Genomic DNA, 23,118 nt, shown 5'->3' with positions numbered 1-23,118 from the left:
ATATGTACTAGCCAGCCACGACTGTAGCGCCGGCTATACAACGTCATACATCCTTTATGTACATTGAATGTCTGGTACGCTCTGCCCTCGCTACGTATGACATACTGTCTAATCAATATACACATGCCACCCCGCTTGGCTGCCAAACCATTTGCGCGCAAGGTTTCCTCCACTCTCTGTCGGCTGACTGAACGCAACATTGGCCTTTTCAATCCTCATCCCATACAAGAAATTTGCTCTTGCGCACTCAAGCAACCTCGTCGCAATGCCCTTTTTTCGATGCTGATTCGACGTCCATATACGCGATATGCCTAGGATGGCCGGATCGGATTCATTGCTGATAGAAATGGATGAACTTTGAGCCGTATCAGGGAGCTTACAAGATTGCTCAGACACTGCATCTGGGTCAAGAGCCTGGAAGGCTTCCCAGATCCTCTCTGCTAAGCAAGCCCCCACACATTTGCTACCCCGGATGTAAAGATAGACTTTGAATCGATCGACAAGGGCGGGTTTGAGCTTGTCTGTCACTGGCTTCTCGGCCTCGGTGGATACTGCTTCTCCAATCAGAGTGTCTGTACTGGTTGGCTGACACTTCTGGCTCCAGAGCTCCTCATCGGATATGGGAACAGCTGCAAGTTCGGTATTCACTATCTTCAGCACATCGCTCGCCCGGCTCCGCAGCAAGAGCGCATCTTTGCGCCCGACCACTGCGATGAAGCTCCCGTCACTCCCGCTCCATATTTCATTTTTTCTTAGTCGTTGAACAAGCGCCTTTGTGAAATCCATACCCCCGAGGTTTGTTGCATGAAACTTCTTGTGTAACGCGGCATCCTCCAGATTGGACGGTATGTATTGCATTCCACACGTCTTGCATGTTTTTCGTGTCTCCGAAGCCAAGTCTAGTTGCATTTGCACCATGGGCTTCTTTTTTGACGGTGACTTCGGCGGGCTTTGTGCATTTTGATTCCGCTCTATAAGTGGCTCTTTACTAGCTATGGTAGCTTTAGATTGCTTCTTGAATATGGAAAACACAGGCCGCCGTTTCTGGACCGGCGGCGGAGAGCTGCGCGGTGCTGGTGACGATGGTGGACTAGACCGAGCTAATGCGTCTGAGAAGATGGCGGGTGACTCTTTTGGACTCGACGGCAGAGGTGAAGATTCGTTGCATACGGGCGAAGGCTGTTTTATGGTGGGAACAGCAGGAGGAGGAATCAGCACCTCGGTCTCAATACTCTGAACCGCAGTTTCGACGCGTCTTCGCTTGGTGGGCGGTTCATCGCAGATCGATCGTTTGTTCTGGCGCGAATATGTCCGGACTACTTTCCTGGATATTCATGAGCTTGCGAATGCTATACACAAATTCAAAAACTCACTTTGCTGCAAAAGACGACATTTCTGCGCTGTGGCGTAGCAATGGGATTCCATCTCCGTGGTGAACCGCCAACGCGATGGCAGACGCGTTTTAGCGCGACGCGCAAGTACCATGCCCACCCGACGTCACTCCCTCTTCCCCTCCCCCTCCTTCCCGTGTCGGGCTAGTCCGTCATTCGTTGAAAGCCACACTGCTATCTTGTGTTGAAGGAATAAAGAGCTAGGCTGAATATTTTTGAGATGTTGACTTCTGCATACCATGTTCAGGCTGTTCAGGCTGTGGCTTTTTTAGTTGCCTGACACTTCGAGTCATATGATGTCCTGTCTGGGAAGGTGCATCGGCCTTGAGCCGCTTCGCCATATTCAAAAGGAACGGTCTATATAATGTGTTGAGTCAAAACACTGACTCAGATAACATTCTTGCAAATCTACCAACATATATACTCACCTGTTGTAGCCAGGCTCCTTAGTTTTCCATTTGTTCAGCGATAAAACTTTGGTCAACATGGCCGATCAATCGACCACAGAGCATCCCACCACGATGCAGACCCCGTTGGAAAACTCAATAACATCCGAGGGCAAAGCATATCCTACTCCAATAGTAACAACAGAACGTCTGATAGTCCGTCCGATGTATCTGGCAGACGCCCCATCTATGTCTTTACACGCCAACGACCTACACATCTCACAATACATGTCTCTCGCCTTTCCAAGCCCCTACACAATAACCAGCGCTGAGACATGGATCAACATGAACACTGGACTTCCCTACCAGGAGGCTTTTGTTGTATGCGAGCGTTCGGCACCGGACGTTGTAATCGGAGGACTCGGCATCAAGGCTGGCGATGATGTCAATGCTCATACTGGCGAAGTCGGTTACTGGATTGCCCGATTGCACTGGGGAAAAGGCTACATGACAGAGGTGTTGCAGGGATTTACGAGATGGGTGTTTGAAAACTGGGACAGGAATGGGCAGCGCTTGACGAGGATATGGGGTGGCGTCTTTTCCGGCAATTTTAGAAGCATGCGGTGCTTTGAAAAGTCTGGCTACGCGCCTGAAGGCGTAATGAAGGGCCATTGCCAGAAGAATGGCAAGGTAATGGATATGCATTTTTTCGGTTTAACAAAACATGATTGGGAAAAGATGATGGGCAAGGTGTCCGATAAGTAATTCACTATAGGGAAGAGTAAGGTGGCGGTGGAATTTGTTCTAAAACTTGTAATTGAATCGTACTCATGGTCCTGGCCGAGCAACATATGCTTGAGCCTGCATGAGAAGTATCTGGATTGGTATGCTGTGTCTTCCCCTTTTCAGAACGACACATTTTTCGTTTACGTATTTGCTTCCTTCCACCAACACCTGTGCCTGTTCTTCTCCCAGCAAATCTGATAAGCTGTATACTGCCACCTTCTTTCCTCTCCATGTGGTGACATGAAATTCGAGCTCAGGAAAGTGTAGGCGAGGTTGCATGCGAGGCACTATAGGCCCTGAGTACCAGTGTGGCGATGTGTGCGTGACTCCTGGAGCGGCATGAGGATCGAGCTTCGACGCAAAGCTCTTGGCGAAGTAGCTTGACCACTTCTCTAACTCTGCTTTGTTCTCGTCTGAACGGGCTTTTATGTCATTGGCGCGCGTGCGCAGCGAACGAAAAATGAGCACACAGGATACATCCTCGATGTCCTCTATGTCTTCACTCCGGGGACTTAGAACAGGGACCAAGCGACCCCTAAATCCAAAGTACCAGGTTAAGCCATCGGAAAGTCTCTTGCGCATTATTTCCAATATGAAGTCGGACATATCTTCTCTCCAGACCATGCTCTTCAAGTTATGCGCACCAAGCTTTTCTCTCATGCGTGCGCTTACTCCCTTCTCCCATGCTTTATTCTTGCCTAGCTGCGCTGCAACTAGTTGCCTTCCCAAGAAGCGATATGGCGGGCCAAGATGTTTAGTGTCGGTTGTTAGTGAGACGGGAAGAAGCCATGGATCTTGGGTGGTTGGGTGAGGGCGTGGGTGGAGAGACGTCAGAAAAGCGACAGGAAGCGAGATCAGCGTTGAGCGACATTGACGCACAGGCGATGCTAAGGCATGGGCTGTGCAGTAGTCAGTAAGCAATCCTCGAGAGCCATGCCATGGTGTCTTGTACCAAATGGATTCTCCCACAGTCTCTTCTGGGATGACGTGAAGTTGGCTACATTTGGTCTTTCCTTTCTCTGCTCGAAGCGCGACCTTTGTTCCAAGACCAGAGGGTCTAGCAACGGAGGCAACGGAAGATCCTTTGCTTGCTTGTCCTTGCGGACGCGGACAGTTTGGTAATCATCTTTGCGCGTGGGGCCGAGGTCGTCACCTTTCAAAATGTGACCAGGAATGTGGGCGGAGCTTGCGCGGCATTGGGCCTTGGGATGCCGTCTGGCTAGGCTCAAGCGTGACCCTGAACGAAGGATCCATCTGCCTAGCATCGGGCAAGAAGAAGAAACAAGGTGAGGTTGATAGGACTTTGGTTGAGGTGCGACATGATGGCATCGGACCTCCGGCTTGGCATGCACCATAGCTTTCTTGCGGGGAAAGCACCAACAATCTCCACAACACAAATCATGGCTGCAGTATTACAACGGATTACAAGGTCATCTGCCCTACGAGACGTTTACAGGAATGGAATTCGATCTATGTCGAGCCAGTTTGGCTTTCAGCCTCAATGGAACACGCAACAGCCCGAGCAACAAACACCACGCGCGATATCACTCCCCATACCCTACGTGACAGAGACCACTGTGAGCTCCGATTGGCCTTGTCTCCAAAACTATGTCTGACTTCCTAGGGTGGAGGCTGGAAAACCTCCGACATCTTCTCGCGTCTTCTACAGGAACGTATCATCTGTCTGAATGGCGAAGTAGACGACTATATGTCCGCGAATGCTGTAGCACAGCTTCTCTTCCTCGAAGCCGATAACCCTGAGAAGCCCATCTCTATGTACATCAACAGTCCTGGTGGTAGTGTCAGCGCTGGTCTGGCTATCTACGATACGATGAACTACATCCGGTGTCCAGTGACCACGATATGCATGGGCATCGCAGCATCTATGGGTTCACTACTTCTTGCCGGTGGTGCTGAAGGACAAAGGTACATACTGCCACATGCTCGTGTTATGATACACCAGCCAAGTGGTGGTTACCGTGGCAAGGCCAGCGATATTGCAGACCATGCAAAGGAGATTTTGAGGATACGAGACAAGTTGAACAGAATCTACCAGAACCATATCACCAAAAAGAGGACGCTTGAAGAAATTGAGAAGTACATGGAGCGCGACTACTTCATGGATGCGCAAGAGGCGGTTGATTTTGGCCTGGTGGATAAAATACTGGAGAGAAGGGAGGCCCCAGGAAAGGAAGGGGATAGGAAATAACACCGTTCATAGCGTAAGACAAGACGTAAGCTGTAAAATGCCGTGAAGAAAAGAACTGGGTCATCCTTGCCGCTGAACAGAAACAGGAACTCGTGCTTGTGATATTGCGCCGGGTTCCTGTGCAGTCCTTCATGGCCTACTTTACCAATAGCTTGTGTTGTTTCACTCTCTATGCGCGCCCAGACCCAATAAGTCTTAGTCTCTCCAAATCGACAGACCGCGCGGGCTTTGACTTACTTTCTGCCCGTCCAGCAGCCCGTATATCTCAATCGGTCTTGACCGTGCCGCACCCTTGCCTTGGCCATGCGTTAATGCGGTTAGTAATGATTGGTTGGTTGTTGGCTGTGGCTCTTTACATGCTTCACTCTGCCTCCTGCATACTACTATCGCGGTGGCTGACCATACTACTATCGCGGTGGCTGACGATCGAAACTAGGCAACACAGCGGTTGTCTCAGACAGACAATAACAATAGTGTTTCGCCCTGGCAGTGAAAGCCAATTCTGGCCATTTTAAACTTGCTGTTGCCGGGTATTCCCACTTCACCAACACAATGACAGCCAAACCCCGCACGTGAGACCACGCATTTAACGCTAGTCCCCGCTTTGTAATCACACTCACCTACAACGAGGCATATCCGTTAAGCTCGACTTTATCTCCTTTCCTATTTATACGTAGCCCCACACGCGCATGGAAAACGAGTCTTGCTCTGTCGCTGCGCGGACCAAGGCTGAAGACGTGTCATTTTGTCCGTCATGGATATCTACATCCCGAGCGTAAGTCCCCTCCTCTAAGGCAGTCAGCTGTAGTGACTTGCAGCAGCAGGCTATAGAGACAAGCATATGTATTCCGAAACACAAACTAATCGCGCACTGCTAGGTGCCCAAAGACGCAAATCACGTTGAGTTGCAGCGCTTCCTAAAAGACAAGCTGCATAAACTTGACATACTTGCGTTCGATATCAGAAAGCACAATAGCCATAAAGGACGACCTTTTGCGATACTCACGGTCCCAAGTACAAGCAATGGCGACAGATTCCTCCAGTATTACGGCAGTCGCGGCAGACATGTTCCTCTGCATTCCCTAGTCTTCCAGGGTCAGGCACTCACGTTCTGCAAAAACAACAAGCCTGGTCAACCTGATCCACTGAAAATTAGATCACTACAGGAGAAGGATGCAGCCATGAGGTCGAAAATTGTCAGCCAGGCACCGACAGCCCCGGCGTCACAAGCTGGTAGATCAACGCTTTCATTCTCGGCTCTCATGACAGGCGTGTGGGATTATACCACCTTAGGGACGCTTTCATTTCAGGAAAGATACAAAGATAAGAGGCAAGGCTATATCACGTTTGGGAAGTCCTCTTTAGTAGTAAGTTTCAACTCATACGTTCAAGACGACTGAGGAAATGAGCTGCAGGTGCTAGTTCGGTACTGCTCGCCTTTTAAGTGTCACTTTCTCAAGTTCTAATTGTAGCGCACTAACACAATAAAATAGGTATACCTACAAGAGAGTACCCTCGAGTCTTACAAGTGGCATTGCCGGATTGATATACCCTATGCAATCATCGAACACGTCGTGCCATCCTTTGGCTTCGAAACCCAGGGAAGGAATGGGGCCATCACGTTTACCCTAAAGTCTCCTCCAAAGTTCTACAGAATTGAGTCTACTGACGATCTGCATCTTTATGCTGGCAAAGAGGCACCTCCAGAGCAAATTTTGCTCGCAGGTTTGGCAGCGCTTAACTTGACATCAAAGCAAAAGACAAATAGACTAGAGAGACTCTGCGCCCTCAATGCTAACAACTCGAAGAACTCCGCTTTATGTATGGTATATCAGATCGCCTTTTCTGATACGTGGAGTGCTCAGCATGCTTGGAACTTCGTCAAGGACCACTCAGTACCTGAAGAGTATTGTTGGCAAACTATGATTCCCAACAAGGGCAGTCATAGAATTGAAGATGAACTTGCTGTCATTGAGAGCAAGCTTTCCGCCAACAATCCTTCCATCCCACCCGCCTTCAACTTTGCAGTCCGCTATCAGCTTGCAGCACTCGTATTAGAGGGCACTATTACTCCAACGGCGATGATCAATCTCATACCGCATATTCAGCGAATCGCAAAGCAGTATGGTGCTGAGACAACTGCAACTGCAGTGAGGCGGCTAGGACAACAAGTTCCTACACCAGCCCCGGATGTTTCCGCAGAGACGTTCAAGGTGAAGAAGTTTGTCGAGCTCGTACAAGATAATGTTGAAGATTGCAAACATCGGGAAATGGTGTCCAAAGATTTGAATGGCAAGCAAAAGAAGCACCATCATCTTGCCTTGACTTACAAAGCCACCGTAACACCAACTGGTATGTAAGCGTTTGGACATGTACAGATTTTCATTTCACTTATGCCATATTCAGGTATACTACTCCGGGGCCCAGACTGGGACGTATCCAATCGTGTCCTTCGAAAATACAGTACACGAACTGAGTACTTTATGAGGGTCTTCTTCGCCGATGAAGACGGACTATCCGTTTTCTATGACTCACGTGCATCCCAGAACCAAGTCTATGAGCGTTTCCGCAATGTCCTTCAGAACGGTATTTCAGTTGCAGGACGGCACTTTCAATTCCTCGGATTTTCCCATGCTTCTCTGCGCAATCATCAAGCTTGGTTTATGGCACCTTTTGAGATGGACGGATCCCTGGTTCGCGCCCAAAACGTTATCCAAGACCTTGGAGACTTTTCGCATATTCATTGCAGCGCCAAGTGTGCCGCCAGAATTGGCCAAGCCTTTTCCGATACAATATTCTCAGTCCCGGTTCTAGAAGCTGCCTATGTTACCGAGGCCAAGGACGATGTTGAGAGAAACGGCCGAACATTTAGTGATGGCTGTGGAACAATATCATTGGAGCTTCTCTGTACGGTATGGCGCGCTCTCCCACCAGAGCGAAGGCAGCAGAGGCCGACCGTTCTGCAGATTAGATACCGAGGCGCCAAAGGAGTCCTATCACTTGATTCATCCTTGCCTGGCCAACAGCTACATGTTCGCAAAAGCATGACAAAGTACATCGCCAAAGAAACCTGGAGAGACTTGGAGCTTTGCGGAGCTGCCTACAAACCACTCTCAGTATTTCTCAACCATCAGTTCATCAAGATACTGGAAGACCTGGGCGTCACAGCTGAGAACTTTTTGGATGTACAGAATGAGGCTGTCACCACATTGAAACTTATTACCGAGCATCCACTCAATGCTGCTAGCTTCCTTGGTAAGTACTATTGTTTACAGCCTAACAAGGTTGTTTATTAGGCTTTGCATCATGAGAATTGACGTTGACACTTTACAGCATACTCACACTCCTGCGTCTTTGCCAAGGTACCACAGTTGTTTGAAATGATGCACCGCATAGGATTGTCTTTCCATGCGGATCGATTCTTGACCGACATTGTAGAGGTGGCAGCTATGTCGTCACTAAGAAGTCTGAAGTACCGCGCTCGAATTCCGATCGAGAAAGGCTACCTCTTGTACGGCGTCATGGACGAAACGAATACCCTCAGGTATGGCGAGGTCTATATTGCAACACAGGACCATGATAAGACCGGCAAGCTGAAGAGGAGTATACTTGTTGGTAACCGGGTTGTTGTCACCAGAGCTCCAGCACTGCACCCTGGTGATGTCCAACTCGTGAACGCAGTAGATGTCCCAGACGGCTCGCCCCTCCGTGCTCTTCACAATTGTGTTGTGTTCTCGCAACAGGGTCCGCGCGATCTGCCATCACAATTGAGTGGAGGCGATCTTGATGGCGACCTGTTTCACATCATATACGACCAGAGGCTTATCCCTGCCGACACTGTGGAGCCAGCAGAATATGACAAAGTACCTGCCAAGGATTTGGGTCGTCCAGTAGAAGCTAACGATATTGTCGATTTCTTCATCGAGTACATGAAAATGGATCGTCTGGGTCAGATTTCCAATAAGCACAAAGTTCGAGCCGATGTAAAGCCTAACGGAACGCGACACCCGGATTGCCTGACCCTCGCCAAGCTTGCTTCTGATGCTGTTGACTTTAGTAAGACGGGTGTACCAGCGAATATGTCGCTAATACCCAAGGGGGTCGATCACTTCAGGCCTGATTTCATGGCGCCGGGATCCAACTTGGTCATCAACGAGCTGGGTGCAGCAGAACTCGCAGAACTTGAAGAAGACGACATTGACGACCCCGACAGCATTAGTGTGCTCGACGCCGACAAAGGGAGGATCCGTTACTACCGCAGTGATAAGATCCTAGGAATCCTGTACCGTGCCATTGACGAAAAGAAGTTCTTCGACAAGATGAAGAGCGACTACGAAATCTTCCGGCAGTGCTCGGGCGAAGAGTCGCTGATCCACAAACTCAAGCGCTACATCATTCGGGAGACAAAGGGCGTACAATGGGAGCACCACTGGGACTTTGCAGAGCAGTTGCGCGAGACGTATGAGGACAACATGCTCGAGATTATGGATACGCTACGTCCCACGCGCGGCCAGCCTCTCACCGAACTTGAAGTCTTCAGTGGCAATATCCTTGGCAAAAAGGAGCGCGCACCCTCCCGCTACATCCGCGAAGCCAATCTTGAGGTCCAGGAGCGCTTCAATCGCGATGTCAGCAGCATAATCAAAACAATCGTCCATGGCGACAACGATTGGGAGGCCGAGGAAGATGCTATCGAGGCATTGCCGCGATCCATTGCATGTTTCATGGTGGCGTTGGAGGTGAAAGGCTGGGAGAACTATCGCAATCTCCAGAGCTGGAAGTATGTAGCTGCTTCCGTGTGTCTGGAGCAGCTGTGGAAGTACAACGGTGGTACGTTGCGTTGTCTTTCAGCAAACGTGTCGCTTCTCCGTTGATATCGGTTGGGGTTGATATGTGGAATGGACTGTATGATGCCTATGATGCTCCGGACATATTCGAGAGATCCAGAGCACATGATGGTCATGAAGATGCCGATTTATCTGTTTTTGTTTCTTTCCGTGCTGGTTCGGGACAATGGAACACTGGTATATCTTAGATGGCGAATATTATAGAGAATAAATTTACTTTATTTACAAGAGGGCCGTGGTGTAAAGTGTAAAGTGTATGATGATTCAAAAGACATGTCAGTCGAGAAGGAAGTAGCCTCTTGATTGTTGAACTAACAAATGGGTACCTCTCACTACGAGGTATGGTAGGGGTAGAGGTAGGGCATGTCTGGACTTTAGACCCGTTAGGTAACTCTAACTCACTCTAAGAGCCAGGGTCTATGAAATGGTTATATACCAAAGATTGGCACGTATGAATCTCTTGATCCACCCAAAAGAAGTGGATTAGGAGTCTTCTCATAGCGTAACAGAATCACTATAATACGATACTTCAATGATTGAAGAAGGCCTAAAGGTCCAATATCCAGTTCTGGACTCGAAAGGATGGATTTCAACCACGTTTATTTATGCAGAAGGAGGAGGACATGAGCCACTACGACGGAATCATCTAATCATCAGTGATAGCCTTGGCAGAAGACTTCACGAACAAACGCGATGCCTGAAGATAATGAAGAAGCTGCGAGTATAACAAGCTATCCCCCAATCACCATATCCACTCGTAATTGTCCATTTTGTTCATCTAGCCCACTCTCCACTGCTACTCTCCCACGCTTCTACCTTAATCCTCTATATATCTCGGAACCTCTCCACTATATGTAGATCGAAATCTTGGTTCTAGCCACACCTCTGCACATCTCACTGTTCCCAGCACATCTCATGTTGCATTCAGCCTCGGGAGTAGATTTAGTCGGGTTGTCCATCCTGTTTCCGCAGAAGCAGTGAGTAGAATGGTGCAGACCGTAAAATGTGTAGCCCTTGCAGAAGTTCTCACATCTCTCACGTGCCATCAGATTACTGTTTTCCGTCTTGCCGGTTAGCACTCTCGGAACGCCGTCCGTAAAACAACCAAAGGCTTTATAAGAAGAGGTTCGTGGTTTAGCCAATTCTGCAGAAGCTTCCCGCTCTCCTTTCAAGAACTCTTGCTCGCGCTGCAAGTGTTCCCGTTGGGCTTCGTTGAAGTCGTGTGCACACTGTTGCGTTGCACTGTCGAGTTGCATCGTTAGTTGTTGCTCGCGCTGAAGACACCCGACCTTGTCTTTCTGACAGGTATCATCGGAAGGCGTAGTTGGAGTGGTCAAAGAATTCAGGGAGAGTTTCTGGTTGAAGGTGACGCCATTTGAACAAGCGCAAGCGCAGGTCGGGGCTGTTGAGGAATCGGTACACTCGAGGGAAGGCGTGGCACCTGCACTTAATGTTAGCTTTGTTGGACATTCTATAGTGTAATTACATCAGCGATTGCGGGCCGTTGTTGCATTCGTAGGAGGACCCAAGAACATCGACTGAGCCAAGGACTTGCTGGGGCTGTAGGAATAGGCTCCGACGCAGAGCATAGAGACAATGGCGGAATACGAAGTCTTCATACCTTCTAAGTAGCTTAGAGCAAGATTTTTGAGAAAATTAAAGACGATTAGAATGATTGAGAAGGATGAGTAAAAAGATGGAGAGTTACAATAGCTTCTAAAGTGATACTTTGTACTTCCTCTTTTACGTCTTACATGGCTCGTCCGTATGCGCATCATTCACACCGCTATAAAGGAGGATGTTGAGGGATTGAATTTGCCTCATATGCAGTAATACCGATCCGCAAAGAAAAGCATGTGTACATGAGGCCGCGTTGCCATCAGTCAGCGGCAATCCACTATACCAGACCGAGTATCCGCATCATGGGGACGATTATTTCTTCAAAAGAAACCCCCTATAGTTGCCTCATCGTACGCGGAGGAAACGTAATAATAAGAATTAAAATAGATTTACTATTGACTATACATTTGTTTTGAGCGACTGTCTGGGATAGGCGAATACCTGAAGATGCCAACGCCCCATCAATATTATGAGTATTCTATGCCTATTAACTACAGTACAGCTACGATAGTAAATATAATTTGGATCTAGGTAAAACAACAGACCTTGAGCATTTGATGCTCCATGAAGTCTAGTTCTACGCTTAATACCTGTCAATATGGCCTTGAATAAGAGGAATGGCGCTGTCTGTTCCTGGAAACCAACCCTACAACCCGAAGTTAAGAGTCAGAAATAAAGCATTAGCCAAATGGATTCAATAGAGTGGGTGGCGTTCTACTAGCTATGGACAGTTGCTATACCAGCTATTAGCATTAATTATTCAATATACGCCTATATGCTAGCCACGATTTTGATACAATAATCCAGTTCTAAGGTAGCTTGCAAATATCCTGGGAAGCCGTGCATTGCCCATTTCCTGATTTCGGGCCAAGAGGCGCGCAGTCAAAAACACAATGACAACTGTAGCTATCTGTACCCGGCACACCCTATCAGAAAAGGTCAGCATTGATGCAAAGCGAGGAAGAATGGAAATGGTGATGCCACTTACCCGAGCGCAAGAATCCAGCAAGTCATTGTAAGGATTATAATACATGCATCGGCACAACGAAGCACAGTCACGTGGCTAACCTTTTCATCAGCATTTGTGCATCATCCGTGTAACAGTAAATTTCTCACAATAATCCAGCAGTCGTCGTTGCCATTGCCGCACTCGATGGAGTGCCTGGTCGAGGTCAAACATCCCAGGTCGGGGGGTGGAGGGCATTGACTGTTGTCGCACTAGGAATCGTTAGCGTTCGTATTTGAGAAGCGCCTAGGTAATTTTGTGAATCTACACTTACCCCACGTTTTGCGAAGATTGAGTGCCTTGGTTTTGCTCGCAATATAACTCTTGCGGGCACGCTCTTGATCAGGTAGCCTGCTGATGCCATGCCGAGAAGCGAGGAGGAGAAGAGTATTATGCTTGCGAGTTTCATGGTCAGAGTGTAGAGGGTGAAAAGTTTGTTGATGGTGAGATTAGTTGTTAGAGATGAATTTGGCCTGGTTGACTTTGGGATAGCTGCGAAAGGGCAAGGAATGAGTGGTACAACCTAATAATCGTTCTGGTGTAGCAAGTCCAATGTACAGGAAGAGAAGCTTGAGCTGCTTGGCCCTAGATATATTTCTGCGGAGTAAAGCAAGAAAGTATATAGCCGCCCGTATGAGATATCTTGCTCGGGCTAAGGCGCCGAAATCGCGATCTCTGGTGTCCGTGACATGTGAATGGTCAGAATGTATGAAAATTTCCAAAATTAGTGGCCTGATACACTGTGATTTGCGGATTGAGACTGTGCTCGATACTTTACAGCTAAAAGTCGCTGCAAGGATCTGACTGTAGTGATGGGTGATTGATCGAAACCAAAGTTTCTTTCTATCAATGTCACTATGCTGACACGAGTATATGTGGAGCATAAAGTTACTAGTGTAAATTATGCGGCAATTCGGAGATTAGGCCTGTAAGCCACTGTCTTACAGTGGCATTGTTAATACCTTCGATCTTCCTTTCTTACTTATGTTTTTATGTACATTTCAGGGGCTGCTCGATTGATTTCAAACTCTCTTTTTTCCGTTATTCAAAGACTCACGTACTGTTTTGAAACATTTATGCTGTATGCATCCTTCCCCTCTACAAGTGTGATGGAAAAAGCAAAAAGCAAAAAAAATGATGTGAGTCAGATGAGAATCGAGTCGAAGATTGAAAGTAGGAAGGCCTCATTTCTACGGTTGGACGGAACAAATTCGAGGCGTAAGGGGATAACAGCTATGGAGGTGCCCATATTGAAGTTAGCAGGTCCCATTGTCACGAGGATAGAGTTAGAAAGAATCGCGCATAAGTCATTGGTACACCTCAACATGGTTGGTTTTGGTAAGGCTTCCTACTACCATGTAACTGATGAAAAATCCCGCAAGGCTTTGAAGGAAAAGGGTTTATGCAGCCGAGGGCTACAGCCATGCGTAAAGTGGTACTTACAGCTAGTGCATGTAATCTTATGCAATACAAAGCTTTGCTAATGATGATTGTTGGAAACAATGAATCAAACCAGTGTCATGATGATTATCCCCGTTGTTCTTAGCTTTTTTACCTTATCCTAGCTTGTGTATATCCTCTTGCAACTTCTCAATTAACAAGGTCGTTATTTAATACTATATAGCCGTCTACTGTACTGTAAACCATGCTGTATGGTCACACTCCTGTGATCTATAGGATCTGTTTCATGGGTAAGTTATCTAGCGAGTCTCTTAATTGCTGGTTATTGGAAAAGTTGATTTCTCTATCTCGTGATATTCGTCACTGAAAAAATCTATTGATACAACCAAGCACCAATAGGGGTTGGAGTTAAAAACTAGTGCTGAGCTGAGTAAGCTCTCGTCAGCTGCGTGACGTTCAGGTCATTTCTGAGACTGTGTCAATTTAGTCGGTCCTCTTTATCTAGCTTGGGCAGCTTGCTACATACTCTTTCGTGAATACGTTTTTGCAGACCGCTGAGCAGGTTCATAATAGTTCAACAGAGCTGTTCAATATTAATGTCAAGTGTCTCTTAAACATGCATTTTTTGCGTAAAGACATCAGCCCAGATATCATTCAGCGCTAGGAACTAAGAAGAAAGGACCTTAGAATGAATGAACTTCCCACATCTAACTACCAAATGGTAGTATATCCGCTCAGCTTCATCAAAAATGCCTATATCCAGGCAGACCAGATGAAGTCGATACTTTTGGATGGCGGTTGGTCTACGGCGCGCAAAGAGATCAGAGTCCTTGCACAAAGTACGGGTTCCAAGTCAACTAGATTGTAAGAAACTGAGAGGCGCTGCGATACGTGGCAGATTTTTCATATGTTTAGGTAGAGACGCCTCTGAATGCCATTCGTCAGTCTCAAAAGTGTGGCTGCGTGACATGGCCACGGCCCCGACCCAAGATGCATGAGGAACTCATACTGTCTAAGAAAGATTAGTCCATCAAGCGACCTAAGCAGCTGGCGTTTCAGCCCCGCCAACTTCGCCAACAGCGCAGCGATTCGGGCGTTCAGGTGATACATTATCACATTCATCGCAAACTCAATGAAGTAACCTAAACTCGTCTCTTAACATGATCGCAAGATAAGAGACAATGAGAAGGGCTAATTGTAAGGACCGTGTATTCCCATCAAAGCTTCTGGCCTCGGTGGCGCTCGAGGCATCCGAGCTGCTCTTACGCAATTCCATTCAAAACAAGAACGCTCCCGTGAGTTCGATTGCTGTGCGACTTGGTTATATTGGTCGTGATTTGTTGTCGCAGCCGCTCTATGAGCTACCAGCGAATGTCCAACAATTTTTAGAGAGATCCCTTCATTTCTTGTTAGATATTTGCCTGGTAGGTGAAATCTTGCTAGGGGTAGTGACGCCTCAGGGAGCTCACTAACTAAAATAACAGTGGGACGGGGCCTCGTCATCCAAAGCATTTTCTTACAGTCAAAGGAGCCCCAAAGAAGTATATAAATACTTGCGCGATAGATTCGAAAAGGATCAAGTGAAAACTCAACAGTCAATCATCAAATTCTGCAAAGCGCGACCAAGCACCATCAAGCCTTTCCAAGACCATTTCATCAATCTTGCTAATAAGCTTTCGAAGAATGACGACGATTTTGATGGCTCCAACATTGATTCTAACCCCTTTGGCCACATCGAGCCCCCTGCGAAAGATGTGTACCCTGGCGAAGTTCATCAACTCCTTCTTGACCGAATAGAAAAGTATTCGTCTTGCGGAAAGAAGATACATAAGGACGCTGGCTCAAATCCAAGTAAACTACACATCACAAGATTATGTCTAAGCTCTGGATTTCGGTTTTCCAAAGATCAGCTTGCCTTATTCGACATAATAACAGCATTATCCCAAATGTCGTCCTGGCAAGAAATGACCATCAATATACCAAAGTAAGTCTGCTGGTCAATTAGGCCGGGAAATCATTTGTAGTGTTCGAGCAACGTGTTCAAATGTTTTTGTTCAAATGTTTTGCATAGTTGTCCCCAAGAGCATCCAGATATCATAGCATTGACTACCTTTTTGTAGCTACATTTCTAGGTCTCATATAGGTAATAGATAGCAGCGCTGATATTATACAGAGGGGATCATGGCCCCAAGCACAACCATGATTATCAACAGCACGCCGCATGGGATTCGCAGAGCCTGTCTTTGATCGATTCTGGCAAGATCTGTGAATGGCTAGAAGATCCGACATACACCAAATACTGTCTGAGTAAGTCAGAGACCCGATTACGTGAAGTTTTTTGCCTTTCTAAAAATGCAGACCTAGACCTAGACTATTGCTTGTACGAACGACCAGATGCTGAAGACCCACCAAACATACTCTCGGGATGTGGCGTCCAACTGTCACAACTCTTGTGGGGGGGGGGGCGAATTCACTGTAGAGCACAAAATCAAATTGTCATATACTGTTGCTAACGCATTCTGGCAACTCTGCAGCTCGGATCTCATGAAGGCCAGATGGACCAGTAACGACATTTGGTTCATTCATGTTGATAAAAGTGTTGAAGAGTCGGATGCTATTCCGGTCCGTGCATTCGTTTTGTTCCCTTTTGGATCTCAGTTCCACGAAGCTCCGAGTGAATTTTATGGCGAAAACCGATACCGCCACTGCTACCCACGAATCCTTTATCTTGGAATTATCCTTCTAGAAATCGGCCTTGAACAATCTCTTTCGATTGAAAGAAAACCTGCACATAGTTTTGCGGCACATATCAATCTGGCTCGTTCGAAGGCAATAATCAAGCTCAAGGAACTGAAGAATGCAGACTGGGGTGGATTCCAGCGGAAAGACTATTACATAAAGGCGATAGAGAACTGTCTCGAGTAGGTCAAATTCAAAGAAACGCTAATGCGTCAGAAGACACTGTCTCAAGGTGGCAAAAACGACAATACAACGCGTTGGGATTCGCCACTAGAGGAAAGAAGAAAAGCACTATTCCGGAACGTTGTCAAACCTCTCTTTTGGCTAGCAACGGTGGGATTTGAAAACTCGGAAGAAGTTTCATTAGTGCCGATCCGAAAGGAACCACGGCGACAATCGACTTTCACTGGTAATGATGAGCTTGAAAAATTCTGGCGAGAAAAACGTACCCTGTCGTCTTTTTGTTCTGGCAACAATAACAACAACACCGAAGAATACTTGGGTGATTTGCAAAAGATTGCAGGACACACCCACCGTTGTCGAAGATTAGCAAAGATCACGAAACCAATACGAGTCGCCATTCTTGATACTGGTTGTAAGATAGATCTCGAGTTTTTCCAGGATCCCGAAAGATCCAAGCGGATTGAGGGCTGGAAATAGTTTACTTCTAGTGATTCAAGCTTTGAAACCGATTCGTTTGACCATGGCACATTCATGGCACGACTACTCATGCATGTGGCACCGGTAGCGGATTTATACCTAATTAGTGTGGCCGAGAATACTCATATGTTACAAAACAGTCAGCACAGCATTACAAAGGTGAGGACCTGTAACCCTTTCACAAATTTTGCTGACAGCCCCGTACCAGGCAATCGAGCACGCGGGTTTAGATCCAGAATGGAATGTCGGTATCATTTCTATGTCCTTTGGGTACTATGGCAAGCAAGAAATGAGCCACACCATAATTGGAGAGGCCATTGAAAAGGTCAAAAAACATCGCAATGACAAAATCCTGTTCCTTGCGAGTGCTGGGAATTCTTGGTCGCAAAGAACGTCTTTCCCTGCCAGCCACAAGGACGTTATTTCAATCTACGCTGGCGATTCGAAAGGTGTTTTCCTGAATACTAATCTGGCCTATATAGGTAAAAAGCTGGGTATATATGGCAAAGACGTTCCATCGTCAGTTATTAATGAGGTGAAGAGTCACTTTATAGAGGTGGATCTCAGCTCAGGGACATCCATAGCCACCGCCATTGCCACTAGTATTGTCGCAATGATGCTCTCTTATGCTGCAGCACTTCCATCAATAATGAAGAATAATGGGTTTGGGGAGATTCTTGTGAAACTATCCACGAAGAAGGGCATGGAGCATATGTTGGAAGCCATGTCACTTAATCGCCACGACAAAGAGTACTTTATCAGTCCGATACGGTATTGGGGGGAAAAGGAAAAAGACTTGGATGTCTTAGTCTCGATATGTGGGGCAATTGAGCAAATGAACAGGCAGCCACCAGAGTGATGGCGCCCTTCGCCATCTCAGTAGCTTATGTCCGATTGCTCCAGCTCATGCGATCATGATTTTGGGAGGAGATAAATACAAGTCTCGTCTTCACCAACTTCGGCGCTGTCATACTCAACGTCTTCTTCCAAATCCTCGTCGATCTCCTCCTTGGTCGCGTCCACAATCACCAATGGATCTTCTTTCTTTCCCCCTTCACCAGTCAGGAAGCTGCTTTTGTGAGAAAAGAGCTCTGTTTCCACACCGGCGCGACGGGTTCGTATAACGTTAAGCTGATAAGCAAACACGATCCCCGGCGCCGTATCGTACGAATTCATTGCTGTTTTCCCGCTCTGATGTTTGATTTTGCCCCCAACTTCGACCGGAGTCGTTCCCGAAGCTGGGCCAGATCCTTCAGCCTCGATGGAAAAATTTGATGAGTCTTCTTCCGTGACAGTGAACGACGACGTCGCGATGCGCAACCCGGTCACTACATACACTGCTCATTTTCCAAACATGCCTGAATTGATATGTTTCTGTAGCGCTGGCAGGTTCGCGATCATGATTATTGTGTCGGGCATTAGGGGATCTACGAAGGACCGGATCTCATGATCTGTTGTACTATAGTCTGTGATACGGCTCTTGCCGGTCTCCGTATTGGCCAACACAGAGGCGAGCCCTTCGAACTTGGCCCACATTCCGACGCTATCGGAGCGCGACTTGGAGCGATTGAAAGCCCTGTTGCGCTCCACGGTGATTTTGATTGTGGGTAACGTGACGGCACTGTTGTTGCCGGAGCCCATTTCCGCAAGGACGGTAGTTGGCCGAGACCAATGGGGGATCACCATGCCTAGTCGAAGCGGGCCTTCGGTTGTGAAGGTGAAATCGGAAGGGAGAAACCAGGTTCCGGGCATTGTGGCTCTGCTAACTTAGAATGGTGAAGTTGGCATGATTCAGAAGTGCTCCTCTTCTGACACTTGTACTACCGTACGCAGAGACGGAGACGCTGAAACCATCTCTTGGAATCGACTACTTGATATGAACTTTTAAGTAACCAATGAAGAATCGACAAGTGGTACGCTGCTGCCTTAAGATCGTATTAATAGGAGCCCCGGCTCAGCCTTGCGACAGCAGCTTGGGGCGCAAGCGACGAGAGCAGCCACCACTCGCCGACATCTTCTAGCTTGACTAGCTTTTTCCAGCACAAGAGCTAAAACCCGTGGATGCGCACACCGGCTGAATTTCTAAATTTCCCTAAGCGCTTCGAATATGAAGGCTGTCGTCAAACGAGACGGATAGTCCTGCGATGCTGGGGCTAACCGCATTGCTAGGTGTGGCAATGCGCATACCCCGCACTGCGCTCCAATACCCACCATGATTCGGTGAGACAGAACCCGGCAGAATGAGGGACGGGTGGGGCCATTACAACAGTCAAAGGACGTAACGCTTGAATACTGTTAGTTGCTGGGGGCGCGCGCTGTAGATGTCGAACACCATTCAGACCACTCTTAGATCTATAGATGCTCGTAGGCTTGTCGGTCGGATACAGGCTAAATAAAACGCAGCCAGCTTCTAGAAAGCACTAAGAATCTCCAGACGCCGTCTTCTCGTGCTCTTGTATAGCCTAAGATAATCCCAGAAAAAAATACAAAAGGTGGGAGTATGCCTAAGTAGTCCGAAGTAATAGCATGAGTAGCCTTGCAGCTTCTTACTGTGATTGGAGGGTTCACTGAGTTAAACACATCACATTCTATGCTCAAGGTTATGGTACACAAGACAACTAAGCTTCGTGTCGTCTTGTTTGGTTGATACTTGTACAATTGTCATTATCGCCGCTTACTACTAAGGCGGAACCTGAGCTGACTAACTAGCTACCAGGATGTAAATCCGTCACAGAAACGAAGTGACGCGAACGCATTGTACAGTGCCCACGTAGCTACTTCTTTTTATGTATAAATCCGTGAAAAGGAGCAAAAGAAAAGCGGAGATACCAGTCAGTGGGCAGTTGGACCTCGGTCTCCAAGGTCCTATCAATCTTTTAACAAGTGGAAGTACTAAGCACTATGTCACCAAAATATCAGCTACAGCATCCGTTGTATTTTCCGTTTTCAGGTATAGTATATGGTTGGTAGTACGTAAAGAGTAGATGATATTCTTATACCGGCAGTTGAACCTCGCCCCCATTTCTGACTCCTTCAACTGTGCTCTTTGCTATAAGCGACATGCACGCCCTGTAAACACAACCCCACATGCTACCTTAACTTATTTGGTGCAGCCGCTGCATCCGCACTCCTTGCAACCTCCAATGCTGCAAGCTTGGTTACGGTTGCAGTCACCGGATGAGCCACACGAAATCCACTGGCCACTGCCACCATTGTGAGCAGTCCAGCACCAGTTGCCACTGCCACATTCCTTCCAGCACCATCCCTTAGCAGAGCAGCCATAGCTGTTTGCTCCCTGGCATTCACGCTTGAGGAGGTTTCCGCTGCGCAGACTGCGTGGGTTGCGAGAGCTGGTGCCCACGAGCTGAACGTCAGAACGTTCAACATCGGCATGGCTTGGGCGATCAGCGGAGAGATCGAGTACAGCCTCGCCAACAACGGGGGCGCTTTGCTGTGCCACAGCTCCAAGAGCAAAGAGGAAGGGGACGAAAGTGGTGAACTTCATTGTTGACTAAAGGGGTGTTAGAAGATGAATATAGGCGTATAGAAATAGACTTGAAGACTTGCTTGGGGTTGATTGAAAATTGAGTTTCAAAGTTTTCGTTTGTGTGTGCGAATTGACTGTTGATCGTAGGCTGATGGTTGCTGTCTGGATGCTCTTCAAATTTGAGGAGAATTGTCTGCCTTTTATACATCACATCAGGCTTCCTTTCTGATTTAGTCACATGAGTCTTCTGAATGTACGCTTGGGGGCTATGTTACTTGTTGCCTTTCTTTGTGGATTTCTCGGGCTATGATTCTTGAAAGGGCTAATTCAAACATCAGTATACTTAAGATTTGGTACGCCTGAGGAAGAAGTAAATTAAGTTACTGCGTTGGACCCCGAGCGACGAATCAAAGGCTAGTTCTCTTGCTCCAACGTGCGGATCTCATATTCTTCGTGTAGGATTTCAGCACTGACTTTGTATCTAAGACGTTCCTGATGACAGATGCCCGTACAAATCGCCTATTGGGTTATAGCGGCATGGGTAGCATACCCCACAAATAGCTACCTGCCTTCCAGATAGCCCGCCTTGCAGATGGTCGCCTAACGACTGTCGTGTGGTTGAAGCCAAAGCATAGCGAGTGGCTCAGCATGGTCAGTAGCTCACGATGCTAAGACCTCGCACAGCTTTGACTATTACTTGACTATTGCACGTAATGCCACAACATTCAAGTGACCTACCTACTGCAAAAGAGGCTTGGTTGTAACTTACGCCTCACCCTTTGTTCTATGTAAGGATCTGCGCTCCGTGCAGCAAACACTAGCTATATCGGTTCTTAGGATTCGACCCTGAATCCTAGCCAAGATCGCCAAGTGTCAGGCCCCCGCAAATTCGCGGGTTCGGTCCGCGAATTTAGCCGTTCGTATCGCCAATCTAGCCATTTAGGCCGCATATCTGGGGTCTGGTTTATGTAATACACGGGGTTGGGGTATGGATCCTTGCTTCTTTAGTCTCGGTCCTGGCTCAGGTGAGATAGCTGGAAGTAGTGATATGTGAGATTGCGTGGCAGTTCTGGTCGGAAAGAGTTGTAGGATTTAACCGTAAAGACAATTGATATCACATGAGGGAAGCGAGGACTCTCTGCAATATTAAATATGCAAGTTGATACATGCCGTCTTGAACTTCTTCTCTATCATTATTCGCGCCTGTAATAATCACATATGTCTCTCTACTCTACTTACCTCCATATACTTACAGTCAAGGCATATTCAATGGCCTTTGAGTAACAGTGGGTGCGGCTCAAGCCAACGCTAGCTATGCAGTATCACATTAGATCTACCATGGTCTTAGTGGCCAAAGTCGCACGACGACACGTGAAGCAAAACGTACGTTACTTCGGTTACAGCTAAGCTGAAAATACAGTAGTGACCTCTGCTTAGTACCACACTCTCAGCCTCATCGTTCCTTTAGCTGCGTTATTTTACTAACTATATTGTCTCCTTGGCTGATAACCTTCTTCTATTCTCACACTTCCAATTTCTTTCTGTGAACTTGGCATTTGCTATGCACAAACGTGCGCCATCCCTTAACCTCACGCTTTACATTTAATCTCATCAACATTACCCCTAGCAACACCATGTGTAAGCAATCTATGTGTCGCTTGAACACAGCAGATACTTAAGAACAGGCTCATTCAAAGCATCATATGGATTACCACTGCCGTAGAGCGGGAGCTTTATCTTTGTCAGTGTAAAGCACTACGTATGTATAGAACCCCGTATGGCAAGCAGTGATGTGCCCGCTTCCTGCAGCTACCATATCGCATTGCTCTGCCTCTGAAAAATCTTCGGGCTTTTGCATTGGGTCGCCTCCCAATCTATCTTTCTTGTTGGTTTTGAATACTATGTTTTCAGCGACCAGACAAGCATCTGTATTAGAAAACATACTACTGAACAATTCTGGCTTGGATGCTCCCCAGTCAGCATGACCCTTTTGATATCAATAGCGTTTCCAATCATGCCTTTTCTCTTTACTGTCACCTTGATGCGCTGGCAGACTGCTGCACCTCTTGTAGCAAGCGGTAGTGCGGCTATTCCTATAGCCTTCCATACCCTGCCTGGGGAGGGGACGATACTTCTATCTCTAAAAGCCTTATAACCCAGTCGCAGCATACAACCACCTACTGTCGAAGGACCTTTCCTAGGCTATAATTAACCCAACATCGTACGTGTAATGAAGGACAACCGTTGTTATCTTATGCTGTGCAATTCTATTTTAGCATCATTGGCTCATTGATAATGAGCTCTGCGATCTAGATCATGCAAGATGAGGCAAAAGCTTATCTGATAGAGGTGTGCATAGTGTACTGTCCGTGCGCACCCAATGCAACACTTCAGCCAATGCAACACCCCACCAAAATACGAGCTCGCCCAAAAATAAAGCTTTTAACAACTACTAAAACGCTATTATTATAAATTTTTTTAGTAGAGTACTAGTATAATTATATATTTAATATATATCTACTAATTTTTACTTAGTAACTATATACTATAGCTATAGGTAGTAGATTAAATAATAGGCTTAATAGA

At 47.1% G+C, this 23,118-nt stretch overlaps 9 protein-coding genes across 9 annotated transcripts; 3 read left to right on the top strand and 6 right to left on the bottom strand.

Moving 5' to 3' along the window:
- Positions 1-108: 108 nt before the first annotated feature.
- COCMIDRAFT_40039 (uncharacterized protein) lies at positions 109-3,965 on the bottom strand (the record flags this gene model as incomplete). The annotated part of the gene is made up of 6 exons (XM_007693458.1): positions 109-1,324; positions 2,285-2,418; positions 2,627-2,653; positions 2,693-3,462; positions 3,516-3,765; positions 3,945-3,965. The coding sequence occupies 6 exons, from the start codon at positions 3,963-3,965 to the stop codon at positions 109-111; spliced, it is 2,418 nt and encodes an 805-aa protein (XP_007691648.1).
- COCMIDRAFT_105110 (uncharacterized protein) lies at positions 3,964-4,772 on the top strand (the record flags this gene model as incomplete). Its single annotated transcript, XM_007693464.1, has 2 exons — positions 3,964-4,140; positions 4,188-4,772. 2 exons carry the CDS (start codon positions 3,964-3,966, stop codon positions 4,770-4,772), a joined length of 762 nt encoding a protein of 253 aa, XP_007691654.1.
- A 754-nt stretch (positions 4,773-5,526) lies between these two features.
- Positions 5,527-9,646, top strand: COCMIDRAFT_8499 (uncharacterized protein; the record flags this gene model as incomplete). The annotated part of the gene is made up of 5 exons (XM_007693447.1): positions 5,527-5,547; positions 5,651-6,139; positions 6,266-7,124; positions 7,179-8,027; positions 8,106-9,646. 5 exons carry the CDS (start codon positions 5,527-5,529, stop codon positions 9,644-9,646), a joined length of 3,759 nt encoding a protein of 1,252 aa, XP_007691637.1.
- Positions 9,647-10,500: 854 nt separating this feature from the next.
- Positions 10,501-10,725, bottom strand: COCMIDRAFT_66731 (uncharacterized protein; the record flags this gene model as incomplete). The annotated part of the gene is made up of 1 exon (XM_007693463.1): positions 10,501-10,725. A coding segment is annotated over one exon (225 nt), but the record flags the coding sequence as incomplete, so codon positions are not given.
- Positions 10,726-10,866: 141 nt separating this feature from the next.
- Positions 10,867-11,061, bottom strand: COCMIDRAFT_52565 (uncharacterized protein; the record flags this gene model as incomplete). The annotated part of the gene is made up of 1 exon (XM_007693462.1): positions 10,867-11,061. A coding segment is annotated over one exon (195 nt), but the record flags the coding sequence as incomplete, so codon positions are not given.
- A 987-nt stretch (positions 11,062-12,048) lies between these two features.
- Positions 12,049-13,129, bottom strand: COCMIDRAFT_40036 (uncharacterized protein; the record flags this gene model as incomplete). Its single annotated transcript, XM_007693457.1, has 5 exons — positions 12,049-12,165; positions 12,228-12,302; positions 12,356-12,457; positions 12,520-12,768; positions 13,019-13,129. 5 exons carry the CDS (start codon positions 13,127-13,129, stop codon positions 12,049-12,051), a joined length of 654 nt encoding a protein of 217 aa, XP_007691647.1.
- A 1,698-nt stretch (positions 13,130-14,827) lies between these two features.
- On the top strand, positions 14,828-17,904 carry COCMIDRAFT_40035 (uncharacterized protein; the record flags this gene model as incomplete). The annotated part of the gene is made up of 7 exons (XM_007693456.1): positions 14,828-15,070; positions 15,221-15,630; positions 15,820-15,953; positions 16,126-16,560; positions 16,618-16,996; positions 17,057-17,204; positions 17,254-17,904. 7 exons carry the CDS (start codon positions 14,828-14,830, stop codon positions 17,902-17,904), a joined length of 2,400 nt encoding a protein of 799 aa, XP_007691646.1.
- Positions 17,905-17,957: 53 nt separating this feature from the next.
- Positions 17,958-18,797, bottom strand: COCMIDRAFT_40034 (uncharacterized protein; the record flags this gene model as incomplete). The annotated part of the gene is made up of 2 exons (XM_007693455.1): positions 17,958-18,382; positions 18,506-18,797. 2 exons carry the CDS (start codon positions 18,795-18,797, stop codon positions 17,958-17,960), a joined length of 717 nt encoding a protein of 238 aa, XP_007691645.1.
- A 1,348-nt stretch (positions 18,798-20,145) lies between these two features.
- On the bottom strand, positions 20,146-20,550 carry COCMIDRAFT_105135 (uncharacterized protein; the record flags this gene model as incomplete). Its single annotated transcript, XM_007693461.1, has 1 exon — positions 20,146-20,550. One exon carries the CDS (start codon positions 20,548-20,550, stop codon positions 20,146-20,148), a length of 405 nt encoding a protein of 134 aa, XP_007691651.1.
- Between the last annotated feature and the right edge of the window lie 2,568 nt (positions 20,551-23,118).

Source organism: Bipolaris oryzae (assembly GCF_000523455.1).
Source record: "Bipolaris oryzae ATCC 44560 unplaced genomic scaffold scaffold_166, whole genome shotgun sequence".
Lineage (NCBI taxonomy): Eukaryota > Fungi > Ascomycota > Dothideomycetes > Pleosporales > Pleosporaceae > Bipolaris > Bipolaris oryzae.
The sequence above is the reverse complement of the archived record's forward strand: the minus strand, read 5'-3'. Positions and strand labels throughout refer to the sequence as shown.